The following is a 17253-nucleotide window of genomic DNA, read 5'->3' as shown; positions in this document are numbered from 1 at the left end:
TGCAGCAGCAGGGCTAGCTCACTTGCATCCGGGCTAACCAGCCAAACATCCACGGCATTACCAAGAAGATGCCCCGTCTTTTAACTTTTTAGCTACTTCCCCCCAGTGCCTCTGAGCCTGAGGACACTGTTATGGTGGCGGAGAATGGAAACGGACGACGTGTCGGTTAGGGAGCAACTTTTCCACAACCGTGTCCGGGAGACCATAGTAAGTACTGAGCTAACGTTAATGCAAGCGTCGGTTAATATGCATATGAGGGGTCACCACTAACAATACGAGCTGCCACCTAATCATTGCTACCAAGCTAAGTCGCTTTACTTTCTTTGATTTGTACGACTCCAAGCGGTAAATGGTCGTGGCTTTGTCTCATATTTCAGCATTGAGCAGCAGTATATGTGTGAAAATGAGTTCAGCGGGAGTTTTTAAGCCACTTTAATGTTTTAAAAACGCTTGTTTTTTAGTGCTTGCTTTAACTCTACTGACGTTGAATATTGCATGGATGCAGCTGGTCATTAAGGCAGCGGTGTGGCACAGGAAACAGCAAGGAGCCTATTCAGCATCTGCGGCCCCTCCATTGTTTTTCTAACGACCTGGGCCTCTTCCCAAATCTTCCTTTCTGTCATGCATTATCAGCCTGCTTCATATTTTCAGCTTTACTCTGCTGTTAATAATGCATTTTTCCCCCTGTGCTGGTCTCTCTCTGGTCAGGACTGGCTCTGGTTTGTGTAACAGTCTCTGTTGAACTTCAGACTTGCCAGACAGATCAGTACAGTTACAGCAGGGCACACAGACACTGACCTTTAACCCTAAAAAATGTACAGTCTGATCTTATGAGCAGTTAATTTCCTCAGATTGGAGATATGACTGATACAGTGTACAATGAAGGACAATATCAGATAGCTTATCTACTGTAAATAGATAATGAAAAGTAAATTATACTAGTACTTTATTTCTATTTGCATTTATTTTGTTTTATTTGCAATGACTCAATCTCAGTGAAGCCAATAAACCTTTTCACTGCAGAAAAAAACATGGGTGTAACTAATAACATTAGCAAGGACCCAGTTTCATGACTCTGATACTGTCCATGCTCACTCAGTTGGAAGGGTTTACTGGGACACTTCATGTTAGTGTTATTAGTTACAGCTGTGCTCTTCCTTCTATGACAAGTCAGATGTCCGCTGTGAAAAAGGTATTTTGCTTACAATTGTAAAAAATATCAAGCAAAAAAAAAAAAAAAAAAAAAAAAAATCTGAGGCAGTCCGAAATGTTTTTTTTAAACTGTCAAGGCTCCACAACACCATTAGTGTTGTCTTTCTCCTTTTCTGTTTTCAAGTGGTTGGCTATGATATTTCAACATGAAGTAATTGGCGACCAGATTAAGTCCGCCTATGTTTGGTGTCACAGGCAGAACCTCTGGACAATCACAAAATCCTTTTTATAGTCTTACGGACGTCTTGTTTTACTAGCAGACACATATTTTAAATTGTGTAGCCAATCACTATCATCAAATTAGCTTTATATGAGCAATAAATGCAGTGCCCAGTGTATTCTAATGCCTTGATTTTGCCCTTGTCCCTTTCACCTAAAGACCTAATGCTATTAGTTGACACCCCCTTCTTAAGCCACTGGCTGGACTCAAGACTCCAGCTTACCATCCCTTCACAGTGCTCCCTCTCAGGCCGGTCAGCTGCCCCTGCATCTCTAGTTATTAATGGCTTTAGGCTAAGCTTATCTCAGCTGATTTTTAAAAAGATGAACATGTGGCAGAAATGTAAGTACCAGCTGTCGTGAGCTAGACATAGAAATTGACATAATAATAGTACTTAAGCAATAAATTGTGGAAGGACAGTCAAATGGTAAAAATCTGTGCTTGAATTGCAGAAAAAAGGGGAAAAAGGGCGGTATAGATGTGAAGTGACTTTAGTCAGATACTTTGCAGCAGCACTAACTGGTGCCACATTCCTGCAAGTCAACAGCCAATCTTTCCTAATTATAAATAAAGTGAACATGTTGCAATATGTATACTGTACAGTGTTGCTCACCAAGTCTTCTTTAAATAGATGATTAAGACAAAATATAACCTTGGGAAGATTTGATTGCAGCCAAATGCTTGTCTTCTTGATTTGATGCAACATTGTAAATCATTCTGGCGAATCTACTAAGTGTAGATTAAAGAAATTATTTATGTGAGGTGATAAAACACTCAACAGTAGAGCCAGGAGTACACACCCACAGCCCGCATCTGAGCCTAGAGGGATCAAGAACGATCGATGATCAGCAGGATAGAAGGTCACCATAAGATCCTGCAGTAGAAAAATGTGACACCCGGCATCTAGGATATCTAGTCACCATGAGAAAAGGTTTTGTACCGTGTTATTAATAATAAAAGAACATGGTTGATTGCAATTTTAATGCTCCACTTCATATGTGTTGTTTATTAGGAAACACTTTCTGTAGTTTTGAGAGAAGGCAGAGGGACATAAATGATGTTTTTTTGAGTACATCGCTACTAAACTGTCAAATATTGGATGACACATTCCAGTTAAGTGATCAAAACTCTAGGCACAACATAACTGCTCACCTTCTTGAGGATTAATATTTTGTTATTTCTGGCTGTTTAATAAATCTTGAATGGGTCTTGCCTAATCTATCCTCTTACTTATAAACAAAGGCCATCAGGCTTTGCTTGAATGCGTTGAGCTGGGCAAGAGGATAGGCGCCTCTGAAATAACACACGCTGAAGGAGTCCACTTGACATTTTGCTAAGACGTGCTGTGCCACTGCCAGCCTTCTGCTCCTTTGAGTTTCTACAGGGGACTACAAGCTTAGGCAAGATGTGAAAACATTTGTGCTTCATTGTTTGTGCTTGTATCAGCACAAAAGATGTTTAGGTCACTCTGTGCATTTTAAAAAGCTCTGCGTGAACTCTGAGCCCTGGAACTTTGTCTTCAACACAAAGATGTTCCTGTGGCTGCTGAATTTCTCTTTAATGCTTTTCTTAGTGGCCTGCCATGTGCTGCCAGATCTCAACAACACCAATCAGCACGTGTCACCACAAACGTGGACTACAGGGTGTTTATTCTGCCCCTCCACCTATTTCTCACCCAATACCCATCCGTTGTTCCCTGCTTTTCTTTTGTTGGATTAACCGTAGCAAGCTCCTTGCCAAATTAGACGGCATTATTGAACAATTTTGCAGACTGAGCTGATTAGTTGTTATGCATGGTCCATTGTTGTTTGTATGATGCAGCTAATGTGTAACCAATGATCATTCCTACTTTCACAGTTAAAAACACTGTGGTGTATTTCTCAACAGACTTCTGTTTAGTTTGGAAAGTTTTATAGCTTTATGTGGCATTTAAGGCATGATGCAGTCTTGTCAAGCAGGTCGAAGTACAGTGTGACAACAAGATATGTTTGACTTGCATAATTGCTTGTCCCTGTTTTAGAATTTTTGGACTCAGCCAGGGAGGTGGTAGCTGAGAATATAATAGACGCAATAAAGCAGAGAAGGTTTCTGATATCAGGTGAACTTGTCTCATGGTGCTTGTTAACACTGATCTGCACAAATGAGACAACAGCTTGTGTTTTTGTTTTCTTTTTACAAGATTTAGTCTCCGTTCTAAAGTGGGTCAACCTCTTGCAACTCCTGCAGTCAGAGGAGGGGTTCATGGTTATACCCCAGCCTGATTTGTTACTCTACCATATGCCCCAGTGATACATTATAGAATGGTCTTTGTCATGAATTTAAATGAATAAATACATTGATGTAAATATACACAGTCTCAATAGTTTTGATGTGTCCCTTTATCATCCACAGTGCATGTATTGGATTACACCACTGTAACCTAACGCTTAATAAGATCAGTTAATAGCCTCTTTGTTCTTGTTCCTGGGAACTCATTATGTTCATGTTTGTATCATTTTAAGAAACTTGTTTTACACCTGTGGGCATGTTGTTACGTTTCTGCTATTCTCCAGAAAGCCTCTCTGTTTTTGTTTGCTGCTGCTTTTACCTCAGGGACGAATTTCTACATCCTGTTAACTTTACTGAACTCCTTCTGATCTGGAAACATCAGTCATGTGCATCTGTCAGTCCAACATGTTGTTGCAGAGTGAAATTTCTCCACTTGATATAAAATTTATTACAGCCACGTTCGGCCCTAAAAGGACTGATCCAAATGATGTTTGTGATCCTGTGAGTTTTCATTGGTTATGACTCGCAAGATTTTTCACGATTAGTCAGTCAATCATTTGGTCAAGAAAACATCAGAAAATGGTGAAAAACACCCATCACAACATCCTGGAGTCCAAGGTGACGTCCTCAAATGTCTTATTTTGTCCAAACAACAATCCAAAATCCCAACATTTAAAATTTACGGTAATGTAAGACCAAGAAAAGCAACAAACTCTCACATTTGAGAGCCGTGAACAAGGGAATGTTTGGCATTTTTGCTTAAACAATTACTTAAACAATTATTTAATTATCAAGATAGTTGCTGATCAATTTTCTCTTGATCCACTAATCAATCAATCGATTAATTGCAGCTCTAATTCACACACTGAATTAATATTTGCATATCTGTTATATAATATGTGCATACAGATATTACAGATTATTATCTGTAACTAACTATCTGTAACTAATATCTTAACACGCTAACGAAGCTGATATTGTTTTCATGTCAAATGGGATGAATGGCAGAGATGGGAAAGACTCCCATTTTTACAACTCGATATTGTTCATGTTACAGGGCAACTCAAGACAGAGTTAGTGAGGGGTAAAAAACAGTACATTGATGATATATGATACAGTACTTTATCCAGTAAATGTGGGTTTTGTAACCTCATACAATGCGCGGTGTCTCTATGTGCTTGATTTTCAGGCACTTCTATATTATGAGGTACCAAGTCAGAAATATCTTGATAAGTTTTCTAAAAAGTGAATCACCCAGTCGTAATTACGAGCTGGATGTCGAAGTGAATTCAAGTTACTAGTCAGAATGTCATAATTACTGTAACTCCTGTATGACTTGAACATGGCATGACAATGAAGAGCTGAGCCAGACTTGTGTGAGGTATCCTAAAATAACCACTGTGCAGAGATTTGATTTAGATAATAACATGGCCTTTTCTCTGATGTTACCTTCAGGCCAAACTTTACATTTTTTTCCCCAGTAGTCATTATGATCTAAGAATAGCAAAGTTATCAAATTTATGTCCATAGAAAAGCTTTGTTTTGTAGTGTGAAAAGAGCATGACAGCTTCAAAGGGACAGCAAACACGGCTGTAGACTTTTAATCATGGATAGTAGTTACGTCTTGTTTGTCTAAGAGAGGAACTTGTGTTGAGGTTTAATTTCTTCTTTGCACAGGAACCTTTACTGACTGATATGCAGCAGAGAGGAGTGCATGCATCCTCTCCCACACAATGGTTTTACTGTGTCCTTGAGACACAAGTTTAGCGTACAGAGATATGTTTGGTATGTGTCTCTGAACTCGATGTCCAAAAATTCAATTTGTTCGTTTGAGTGTGTGTCTGAGCAACACTTAGGCGTTTACAGATTGTCCTGCTTAGGTGTGGTTCTTTTATTAGTAACTGTTCTTTCATATTTTTGCATAATGATCCTGCAAACGATTAACCACAGTGTTGGGGGTGAAATGTTGAGGGCTTCACCAGACAACAGATTGCTGAGTGAATATAGGTTTAGCCTAAATTTGTTGGTAGATTTAGGGTTATGTCAGACGATGATCTTTGCATGGGGGGGCTATCTGTCACTGGTATTAACCCTCTTTTCGTTCTCTCCTTTAATCCCTCCCAGTATATCACTGTCTCCCATTTCATTCTTTGTTTGAATACAGTGGTAATCTTCAGGCTCCATCTGTCTGTCTTGGCCTTGGTAAAAAGATATTTGCAGCTATACTCAGCGGGTTTTCTGTACTTCTTTCTGTTAATCTGTACAAAACAAAATATTCTATGAGAAACATGTATCATAGCTGTGACTGTATGTTTGCCGTCTCTTTTCCCCTCACTGTAGCTTTCTGTTCTGTCTCTACCGGATCATGTTCTTGGTATCTGTGCCACATATCCACCCCCACTTTTTAAGACCTTTCAGAACGCATAGATCAGATATTTGAGCCAACCTAAATAAATATGTTGCTCATCAGTTGTGCCCGACAGAACAGGACAATTTGTTTACAGCGCTTCACTTTTGTTAGTGATTATCAGCTTAAACAAGTAAAAGAAATAACACTATCTCAGTTTTTAGTCATGTTCTCAAACATGGACCGTACAAAGTGAAAATGAGACAAATAAAATTCCTTCCTGTCTCTTTTGCAGATCTGTGTGCTCCTGTTTTCATGCCTTTACATGGTGTCCTACCTCATACTTACCCACTTCAAGAAGACTGCAGAGTTTATCACAGGTGAGTTTTAAAGTCACTCTTCTTCCTGGATTTTAATAGATGCACCACATTAACGCTGCACTGTGAGAAAGACTTCCATCAAAGGCTTGTAGAGAATTGCCGGGGGGAGATTTGATGGTGTTGACAAGCTGACTGATTATATGTTATGGATTGTTTTGGTTTTTTTGAGTATGAAGGCCACACTTTTCAAGCAAGCACATGTTGTCCTTTCTATTTTGAGTAAATAGACTTTTATTTATAGTCTGTGGGGGGGGGGGGGGGGTGAGTGCAGGAGGCAACAGGGTCTTGTTTTAGCCTCATTTGTTTCATAAGAAAGCTCAGACAAATATAAAAAAAAAAAAGGAATGTTGCCTATTTAATAAATGTTACTCGTTTTATAAACATAATGTTCTTAATGTAATCGCACTTTTAAAAAATTCTTTATTGCATAACAGTCTAAGTTGTATTCATCTATACATTTATGTGTAGATATTTTTACATTTGAATATTTTTCCATGTTTGCGTACATGTAAACATGACCTTAGTTTATACACTGCCATGATTGCAAAACACTACCCGTGGCTCTGGACGTTGGCTGGAGCAGCCCAGAGGTGTAGAAGGAGTGTTATGCAACAAGCAACCACCTGTTCAGGCGATATTCCTGTGGATCAGGATGGTGGGGGGGCAGCGAAGAATGTTGCTACAAGATAAACACAGAGCAGTACTTCTTGAGTCGGAGCTTAAGGCCCCTCTACATAGACGAAAACATCTCACACTGGATCCTTTCAGCAAACGTATACAGCCAACATCATGAAACTTGGTTTGGTTTGTATTGTTTAATAATGTAGACAGGAGCAATATAGAAAAATATGTTTTGGTCCACACAGTATTGACAATGCCACCGTAGTTTAGATACAAGTAGAGCTGCAAGAATGTCTCAATTAATCGATTAGTTGATCAGTAACTGTTGTGATAATAGTAAAATCGTTTTAGTAGTTTTGAGTTTTGGACTGTTGGTCGAATAAAATAAGACATTTGAAGACATGACTTTGGGCTTTTGGAGATTATATCTTGCATTTTTTTGGCGTTTTCTGGCATTTTATAGACAAGGCAGTTATTGAGGAAAATAATCTGAAGATTAATTGATAATGATGTAATTGTTAATTGCAGCCCTACAAACAAACATTTACATTAGTATGAGTGTAACAAATATTCCTAATGTACTTGGATCAACAGTTCGTTCTCTATTATTAAAACAAAAAAAAATCCTGTTTAAAGTTCTTTGGGGTTACGAGTCTGTCAGTTACATAATAAATCCAATAACTTGCCACTATTGGAAGCAGATGTAGGATGTCCAACTAGGCAGGTCTCTCTGCTCCGCTGCGGCTGGGCGGGTTGGAATCTGGGGGATAGCCAGAATTTTTTTTTTTTTGTTTTCTTTAAAGAAACCTGCTATCCATTAGCTCACCGTTGTAACTGTTGTCTGTGTGTCAACAGCAGTAGAGCTGTTGTGCCCTGCAGCTAAATGACGATTGTGCAATACCATTCGACAGAGTTGTTTTTGACGTTAAGGAAACAAGAACCTTTTTTTTTTTTTTTTTTTTTTGCTCCTCAAGCTTTACCTCAGTGTTAAATATCTATGTCAACATTTGTTCAGGAAGGAGTTAAAGTACAGTGTGCAGTGGTGTACATTAATTAGCAAAGTACAGCAGTTCTTACAGTATAGTTTTAGACATCTATACCATGTTGCATAATATTAAACAGGTTTTTAGGGTTTTACAGAGTATTTTGGGCATACACAATGTTCTTATTATGCCAGTCTTTGCAGTTCTTTTGCATTTGTAATGTAGTTTTTACAGGAGACTCTTGGCCTTGCTTGAACAGAATGTTCCTAACATGCTCTCCCCCCACTCACTCCCCACATTGAGGCCAATGAAGCTGCTGCTTTTTTCTTTCTCATATGGACAGCCTCTACTACAGCTTTCCCCTATACATGTGTGTGTATATACCACAGTACACACACTCCACCCATGACAGCTTTTACCTTTGCAGTGACAACACAGACTTGCTGTCTATTAACACTTCAGCACTTCATCCGATCGCACTTAGAATGTGTTTAAACTTTCTACGATTACCAAAGTTGCAAAATAATTTGATCACGTCTGTCAAATTAATAATTAATAGAGGATCTAATCAGCAGTCACTCACTTTTTTGTAATAGATGTAATCCTTGTTTCTCTCTTATCTTTCAGATGATATTGAAGATGCCACCGTCAACAAAATTGCGTAAGTATAAACCTGTAATGATTAACTGACCCACAGCAATCTGTTCTCAGTCACTCTGATTACAGTCAGTGTGAATGGTTGAGCAGATGCCTTAGTCAACGTGACATGTGTAATGGCCCGAGGCCCTATGACTGTAGATTTATTGCCCTGTGTCGTGTGTGCCTGCCTGTGTGTTGATGTGGTTGCTGGCTGGGTTGGGACACTCCAACGTCTCTCCGCCCTTTGTCCCTACACGCTGGCACTGTATTACCTTATCCAGACTAGCCTTTCACCTAGGCTGTACTGCAAGGCTGAGGCTAAATACAAACTCACACTTATAGCCTGTCTTTTTTTTCCCCTTCTCCTAGGCTGTGGTTGTGTACGTTCACCCTGTCTGTCGCAGTGTGTGCTGTGCTCCTTCTCCCCATCTCTATTCTGTCCAACGAGGTGCTGCTCACCTTCCCACAAAGCTACTACATGCAGTGGCTCAATGGATCTCTCATCCACGGTACATCTTATCACATTTATCAGTCTACAACACCAAAGCAACAGCGGATAATTGTAGAATTTTGTCACATAAAAGAGGACATTGCTGTTTAAAACAGGATCAGATTTAATTAGGATCCATTGGTAAATCAATACTACACAGGCTTGTGTCCAAACAGCTAATTATTATGGATAGAGTGGCTGCGATCTGACTGGGTGTATTGTTTGAGGAAAAAATGGTCCAACTGTTTACAAATATCTCAGTCAAGCTCTCCAACTCCACTGCCAATGTTTTTTTAATCGACCGAGATGTAAAATAAAGCCCTCAAATCAATCAGGCCTGTAATGCCTGAGAAGTGAGTTATAGCAGCGTTTCCCATTTTTTTGTATTAATTTTGAGCTATTGCAACAACTTGTTGATTAACACATTAGACAAGGTAGCCAGTGTTGTCATACTACTTGGCAGGAACTATGCCGCTCCATGGTTTACTGTAGTACTGCCAAAATTTTTTGCTGCAATTTAACCCTAATAAATGTTTGCAGTGAAAAATTAATATTTCGAAAATGTACCTCTTCCTCTCTGTCAGGCTTGTGGAACCTAGTTTTCCTCTTCTCCAATTTGTCCCTGGTCTTCCTCATGCCCTTCGCCTACTTCTTCACGGAGTCTGAGGGATTCGCAGGGTCCAAAAAGGTACCAGCTTCGGTGTCCCAAAAACAAATGAATTTGACAGCATCAGTGTTTGAACTTGTCGATAACAGAAAATGTGTTTTGTGTGTCTAGGGGGTGATGGCACGAGTGTATGAAGCAGTCGTGCTGCTGTTGCTGCTGGCTCTGCTTGTGCTGGGCATCGTGTGGGTGGCATCAGCGCTCCTCCATGACAACATGGCCAGGAAGAGTCTCTACGGTGAGACACCTTCATTATACCTGAAGATCTTTTAGTGACAACTGGTTTCACAGTTTTTTTTCAATATGGATGCTCAGTCTGTTCTCCTCTGATTTTCAGACTTGTGGGAGTATTACCTTCCCTACTTGTACTCAGGCATCTCTCTGTTTGGAGTGTTGCTGCTTTTGTGTAAGTATATCTTAATCACAATTACTTCAGAGGCAAAAAACTTGACACTTGACACATCATTACATCTGTGTTTTTGTCTTCTCAGTGTGCACTCCTTTTGGGTTGTCCCGGATGTTCAGTGTAACTGGCAGCTTATTGGTCAAACCCCGGGTGAGTGACAAACCTAATATGTAAAATTTAAAAAAAACAAAAGTAGAGTCTACAGCTATGCCATGGATTACTGCAACTCACTGTACCTGGGTGTTGGCCAGTCCTCTTTGTCTCGCCTGCAGCTGGTGCAGAATGTTGCAGGCAGACTCCTAACTGGTACCAGGAAAAAAAGACAACATTACATCTGTACTAGCATCCCTGCACTGGCTTCCTGTCAAATACATGACTGAATTCAAGGTTCTTTTATTTGTTTATTAAAGCCGTACATGGGTCGGCACCCCTGTACATTACAGAACTTCTCTGCCCCTACTCCAACTCAAGGCCTCTTAGATTCTGCTTTTAACTGTTCCTCGATCGAGGCTGGTGGGATAGTAAAATAATAGAAAGTGAAATAGTCTTCTGCTTTCAATTAAATTAAATTAAATTAAATTAAATTAAATGTTCCCCCTCCACCGACACTTTCATGACAAAACTCAAGACGTACATGTTCTCAGTGGCCTTTGGTTGCTCTTAGTGGTTTTAGTATATTTTATTTTATAATCTGTTATTTTTTAATGAATTGGTCTTACAAGTTTTATTCTGTTTTCGGTTTTACATTTGTGCACATGTTTTGATATTGCCTTGTATTTTATCATTGCCATTCGTTGTTGTTTGTGCCTTTTTGCTATATTTGTACCTTTCTACTCCTGATGTCCTTTCACTCGTGACTGTTGTGCCTTTTGCTATAATTTGTACAGCCCTTTGGTCAACTCTGGTTGTTTTTATACTTGCTATATAAATAGACTTGATTTGATTTGATGCTGGCGGCTCTGTGAGGCTGTTCTTGGGCACAGTGGTGCTTTGAGCTAAATGTTAACACATCTTTGTTCAGTGTTAACATGCTAACATTTGCTAATCAGCACTAAAGTCAGGATGTTTGGAATGTCACCAGTTTTGCAAATATTAAGTAATTAACCACAGTTTTGGACAAATTACATAATCATTGAGAGCCATAAAAATGCCCACTTTACATAGCATATCCTTTGCATTTGTCTTGTGTCTGTGAACTGTTTTTCTAATTGATTTATCCCCCTCAGCTGTTGGAAGATGTAGAAGACACTCTGAGCTGCACCTCATTTGAAGAAGACTATCTCTCCAGGAAACTGAAATGTGAGTTGGTCGCCATGAACACACTTGTTTGCATCATCTGATTATTCACTTTAAAGCTGACTGATTGACTTTTTGCCTCTATCATGTGTTGCCTGATTGAAGGTGGCGGTACGTCATGCTGGGTCAAGCTGAACATGGAGGTGATGAAAAAAGAGTACCAGACAGCCCGGAGCAAGCGCATCGCCCTGGGTAAGATTGAGTGAACAGACTGCTCTCTGCTTGGTTTCTCTCACAGTGAATAGAGTGTATAGTCATTTGTTGCTGTACACTCATTTGTTGTTGTCGCTCTTCTCTTTTTTTTTTTTTTCCCTCTTGTTTTCCCCACAGAGATGCGTAGGAAAGCGTCCCCATGGCAGCGAAACCTGGGTTATCCACTGGCCATGCTTGCGCTTCTAGCACTGACGGTACTCTCTCTCTTTTTTTTCTTTTCTTTTTTTTTATTCATTTCTTCTCACAGGCTGTTTTTACTCCCATTTATTGAGCCAGCTGTTTCTATTTATAATTGCTGTTTATGTCCCTTCAGGTGATGTGTGTACTGATGGTCTGTTTCAATGTGTTGGAGTTGCTCCTCGATGAGACGGCTATGCCCAGAGGAATGGAGGTGAGGAAAGAAATTATGAACATGTCACGCTTGATGTGCAACAACTAGTCGTCTGTGCACACTGATGATTGCTGTTTTTTGTGTGTGTGTGTTTTAGGACCCTCACCTGGGGATGGCCTCTTTCTCCATGTTCGGCTCACTGGGCGCTGCAGTTCAAGTAGTCCTTATCCTGTATCCTTTTATCCCATTCAGCTATGATTGTTTGCACAGTGTTAACTCGTCATGTCCATTTGGCTCTGACTCATCCACTAACAGACAGTCCTTGATTGAGCAGACTGTGTGTGAAGCTGACTCATGCTGTCACATTCATACGTTTAAAAATTGATCATTTATATTCTGGATGTTGTTGTTTACTATCTGTGTGAGCGTTATATTCTCCTTTCCTGTGTTGTCCTTAAAATGACTCTCAGCTACCTGATGGTGTCCTCAGTGGTGGGTTTCTATAGCTCTCCTCTGTTCACTAGCCTGCTGCCTCGTGCACAGGACACCAACCTCACACAGGTATGTGACAGTTAGTCTTTACATGTATGTGAAGCCCCTCTCAGACATGTCATTAATCTGATGACAATTTAACAAGTTGGTCTCATGTCTGAATAGGCACCCTGGTCACTTTTACATAAAAGTTATGACTGCAATCTAACTAGGTCGGACCCAGTAACATTTCACTGTCATTTTCAGCACAGCACAAGTCTGACTTGAATGTTGTCAGATTAACATAAATGCTGCAGCAGATTAAGGGAAAACATGCCTTGTAACATCACTGTAATGAATTTTAAAAATCTCAATCATCATGTCTTATGCACAAATCACTTTTATAAATTAGAAAACACTGCGAAAGAACGAACTAGGCTTGAGGAGATTGATCTTCTCATATCAGATCAGTCTATTAGAACTATGTTTCCCTTTGCAGTGCGACTGGAGCAGAAGAGTTAAAAATCCTCGTACAACCACAGTAATAACCAGCACGACCTCTCTATATTTTCAATTTTCATTCATGCCAACTGTTGAATGAATGAAACCCCAGCAAAATGCTTTGAATGACAGGACATTAAGTCAGAGTACTGACTTAATGTCCTGTCATTCAAAGATTTTATATATATACATAAGGCTAGAATGACAAATAAAGCAAATCTGAAACAGAATTGAACATGGAGGGAAAAAAGGATTCAACAGCAAAATAAGTTTTAAAATCCATCACTGATGCAACCTGTGACAGAACAGGAAAACATCTTCTTCCTTGTTATCACAACATTTTAAACTCACCACTCTCTCAATGCTCTCTGCTCCCTCTCGGGCATTAGATGCCAACTATTGCGTGAGCATCGTCTCTTTCCGTAAATGTCATGTCTGAAGAAAGCCATAAGGAACATTAACGTTAAAGTCACCTATGTGTGAATAACATGAACAGCTTGATGAAGCCCGCAATGTTACATATTCCATGTCTGAAAAGGGCTTTATGTTGAAGTGAGATATTACCATTAACTGCTGATGCACCACATTTACTCCTTACAGTAACTTCTACATTTCTTTTCCTTTCAGATAATTGCAAACTGTGTTTCACTTCTTATCCTGAGCTCAGCACTTCCAGTCTTTTCACGCACACTTGGTAAGGACATACCATAAAAACACTTCTCAAAGACTGCATGTAATATCAAGTGTTACTGTAATAGAATTTTACTTGTAGTTTTAATAATGCCCACCAGAGGGCATTTGTATGCTATTAATCCCGTAGCTGCCAGCGAGGCCCTGCTTGAGCAGTTGATTCACCAGTGGAACATTGTTATTTGCTTCCATTGTGTCAGGGATCACCCGTTTCGATCTACTGGGAGACTTTGGTCGGTATAACTGGCTTGGGAACTTCTACATCGTCTTTATGTACAACATGATGTTTGCTGGTCTCACCTCTGCCTCCCTGATCAAGACTGTCACCTGGGCAGTACAGAGAGAGCTCATCCGTGCCTTTGGTCAGTCTTTTGTTTTTATCACATGAAGCAAAACGAAAGTACTGTGCATGCATATGTTTTTGTGTCTGTGTGGGGTTGTGCTGAGCTGAAATTCATTACACATAGTTGTGTCATATGTTTTCCCCCGTTTGGCCTCATTTCCCTATGGGCTGGTCTCTTTTCCTCAGATAGAAAGAATACAATTCTTTCAGGAAAGTGTAAAGGGACAAGAGGAGAGTCAGGTCCCCTCGGGGACCTTCAGGCACACCGCCCTAGACCCCTCGCAGCACACACACCCTCTAACCCTCCACCCAACACAAACAAGCACTCAGAGCATGGACACGCCAAACACACACACACATACAAGCAGTTCCCTTCCTCATAGTACAGATAGCATCTCTGCACTGTGGCAGCTCTCCTGCACTTTCCCATTGCCTCCCAACTCACTTTTGTTCTGTGATTAATAGACTTTCTTTTCACCTAAATCATTATTTTTTCTATCTTTGCAAGTTTTTGTGCCCTACTTTGTGATTGTGCGTGATCTTATGGTCTTGTTTTCTTTTTTTCGCAGGTCTCCACAGACTGCCCTTAACTGTGTCACGCTCCACCGTCCCCTTCAGACTCCTCCTGGCCAGTGGACTGTCTAAAATCCAGTGACTTTTTTTTCTCCTCACCACTGCCTCTCTTAACCTTTAGAAAGTGAGCCACTTCAAATGTGCACCTATTGGATTAAAGGCATTTGCAATTCAGTCCCTTTGCCAGCTGGTACAAGGGTTGGGTCGGCCTGTGTGAAGAGACTTGAAGGAGGCAAGTCTGTCCGCACTGTGTCCAGTGGGAGCTTTGCTTGAAGTTGTGTTTCATGACCAATATATCAGGGTCCAATTTTTTTTTTTGTAGGTATTTGACTGCAAGGACAGCTACTGGTACAAGCGGCTAGCTGAGTCATGGTTATGACTGGAACACGGGGAACAGGGATTAAAGCCATATCGGCAGTGCTGCCATGGTGGACACTGACAAAACAATCCCCCCATAGAGGATCTATTGGATAGCCGTTACTCTGATGACACATGTGAAAGTCAGCAGAGTTATTTTGAAATATTATGCTGTAGCTGTGACATAATTTCCTCTTCCTGCTCTAGGTCGATTTGAGTGTTCACTCTTTCTCAGTGGCTTCCCCACGCTTTCCTCTCCTAGGTTGTACCACTATTTTAAGATTGGGAATCTTACTTCCATGTGTTTGGTGGTCCAGTCTGTACCAATGTCAGTAAATGAGAGGAAGTTGTTATTGGGAGTAACTAGGACACAAAGTACTTTTTCTATCTATGGATCCACAGGTTACACAGAGAATATGAGGTTGAAGTAATAGTCTGGGCTACTTACAGTTGTAGAATAAAACGCATTTTCTGTGGTGGTTTGTCACTGAGCAGGGTTTTACTTTTGTACTTTTGATGACAGTAAGCTTACTGAGTCACAGTATTACTCTTTGATTTTGAAAAATACACTAAAAAGAAAGCTTTACACTTTGTCTTATGCAAGACCTTTGAATGCCATGTGACACTCACTAGGAGAAACTTGTGCCTTAGACCAATCAAACTGTGAATTATTAAGAATTTGTGTGGGAAAGTGCAATATGTTATAAGTAAAACTTTTAACCTTTTAACTTCACTGAAAGTAATTTCTGCTTTTGGTAATGTTTCAATTTCTGTCAAGTATTTTTCATCTCCGCCCTATTGTCTCGGTGAATGTTTAGAATAATTTTGGAATATTTTCAAAAAGCAAATGTGACATCAATTCATGCAATCTTTTCTGGTGTCCCTTTTTTAATTTTTTTTTTCTGATAACGTACATTTTATTGTTTTATCAGCTGTATCTCATCATTCTCAGTGTGTTGGTGATCCTGTGTCACCTTTTGCCTTTGCTGCTGTATCAGCAGGTTATTAGATGTTAGTTTGACCAGCAGGGGACAGTGTCTCTCAAACCCAACATCAGCCTCGGTGTTGTGTGGGGGTCCCTCTCTCTGGTTAGTTATTATATAGATATTATGTATGGAGCACTCTGAGGTTTACTCATTTCACTTTTTCTGGGAATTTTCTTTTGGTTTTTGGGAACAAAAAGTTTATAATGTATTGTTTTTTTTTATCATTATTTATGGGCATTTCGGGATCTATACTTCACATGTCGAGTCATTACTTAAAGGATTTGAACAGTTGTTAAAAATGTTGAATGTGATACAGTTGAGACAAATCTTTAGAGTTGTTCTCAAAGATTAAAAAAAAATAGTGTTGATTGTTTACTTTTAAGATGCTCTAGTGTTTCAGATTTTCTTAAAACTGAATTTTTAACCATCATTGTTTTATGAGCAGAAAGCAATAAAATTGTCTCATGTTTTTAACTTTGTGTCTTCTTTTTGGATACACATCAAGGTGACTTTTACAGTAAACCGTTCGTTTGATGTTGTTACATTTTACGAAATGTGAAGACATCGTGACTGATCTGATGTGGCCTGTGGTGGGTGTATGTGACTGGTGTGTGGGTGTCTGTCCTCTACATCCCTCCACCCTTTTGTTGCACTTCTTTAATCAGCAGCAGAAGAAAGACATATTTTGGGCTGTCTGTCAGCGGTGTCCAGCCACGACGCCACTACAGCCATAGCCCACGCTTTCCCCGCTCCGATGCAAGTGCCAGATAAAAATCCTGCAAATCAGGGGGAGAACCGACGTTCAGTCACATTCACTCCTTCACGTCCCCACTACCCACCCACCTCCTTTCTTCCATCCTTTTTCCTTGCCTATTGTTCATTTCCTCATCTCATTTTTCTGAAGTCAGTTCAAGAAAACCCCAGCTCTGATTAATTTCTCCCTCTTGATTTTTGTTTGCATTTCTTGTTTTGTTTTGTTGGATGTTTTAATTAAGCTTATTTGGTTTAGGTTTTGTTTTGCATTGCGTTTCCTTTTCTAAAAGGAAATGAACCCAAATGTCGCCGTAACATTACTTGCACAGCTGGAGACTGGTTAAGCTCTGAGGAAGTGACACATGAGCCAGACATAAGGTGTGTTTGAGAGAAAGGTTAGTGCATTACCATCATGTCTTTAAAGAATTTGTTCAATGTGATTAATGTTTGAACAAACTCAGACCAAAGCTGTCACTAGTGGGGTTAAGTGGTGATTCAGAGGGCCAACA

At 39.9% G+C, this 17253-nt stretch overlaps 1 protein-coding gene across 1 annotated transcript; it reads left to right on the top strand.

The window, feature by feature from the left end:
• Positions 1-16465, top strand: lmbr1l (limb development membrane protein 1-like). Its single transcript, XM_044351698.1, has 17 exons — positions 1-207; positions 6343-6427; positions 8659-8692; positions 9040-9179; positions 9745-9848; positions 9939-10062; positions 10162-10230; positions 10316-10380; positions 11457-11529; positions 11632-11718; positions 11857-11933; positions 12053-12130; positions 12228-12301; positions 12541-12631; positions 13670-13736; positions 13933-14094; positions 14645-16465. Exons 1-17 carry the CDS (start codon positions 145-147, stop codon positions 14728-14730), a joined length of 1479 nt encoding a protein of 492 aa, XP_044207633.1. The 5' UTR covers positions 1-144; the 3' UTR covers positions 14731-16465.
• The last annotated feature ends 788 nt before the right edge of the window (positions 16466-17253 follow it).

Source organism: Thunnus albacares, chromosome 5 (assembly GCF_914725855.1).
Source record: "Thunnus albacares chromosome 5, fThuAlb1.1, whole genome shotgun sequence".
In the NCBI taxonomy this organism is placed as follows: domain Eukaryota; kingdom Metazoa; phylum Chordata; class Actinopteri; order Scombriformes; family Scombridae; genus Thunnus; species Thunnus albacares.
Note: the sequence above shows the minus strand (reverse complement) of the source record. Positions and strands in the feature narration are given on the sequence as shown.

Bases quoted from the DNA above. Each gene is read 5' to 3' on its own strand.
- lmbr1l (XM_044351698.1), top strand. From the start codon at position 145: ATGGAAACGGACGACGTGTCGGTTAGGGAGCAACTTTTCCACAACCGT. The intron at 10,063-10,161 runs GTGAGACACCTT...TCTGATTTTCAG, and splicing joins GGCCAGGAAGAGTCTCTACG to ACTTGTGGGAGTATTACCTT. The intron at 12,302-12,540 runs GTATCCTTTTAT...AATGACTCTCAG, and splicing joins GTTCAAGTAGTCCTTATCCT to CTACCTGATGGTGTCCTCAG.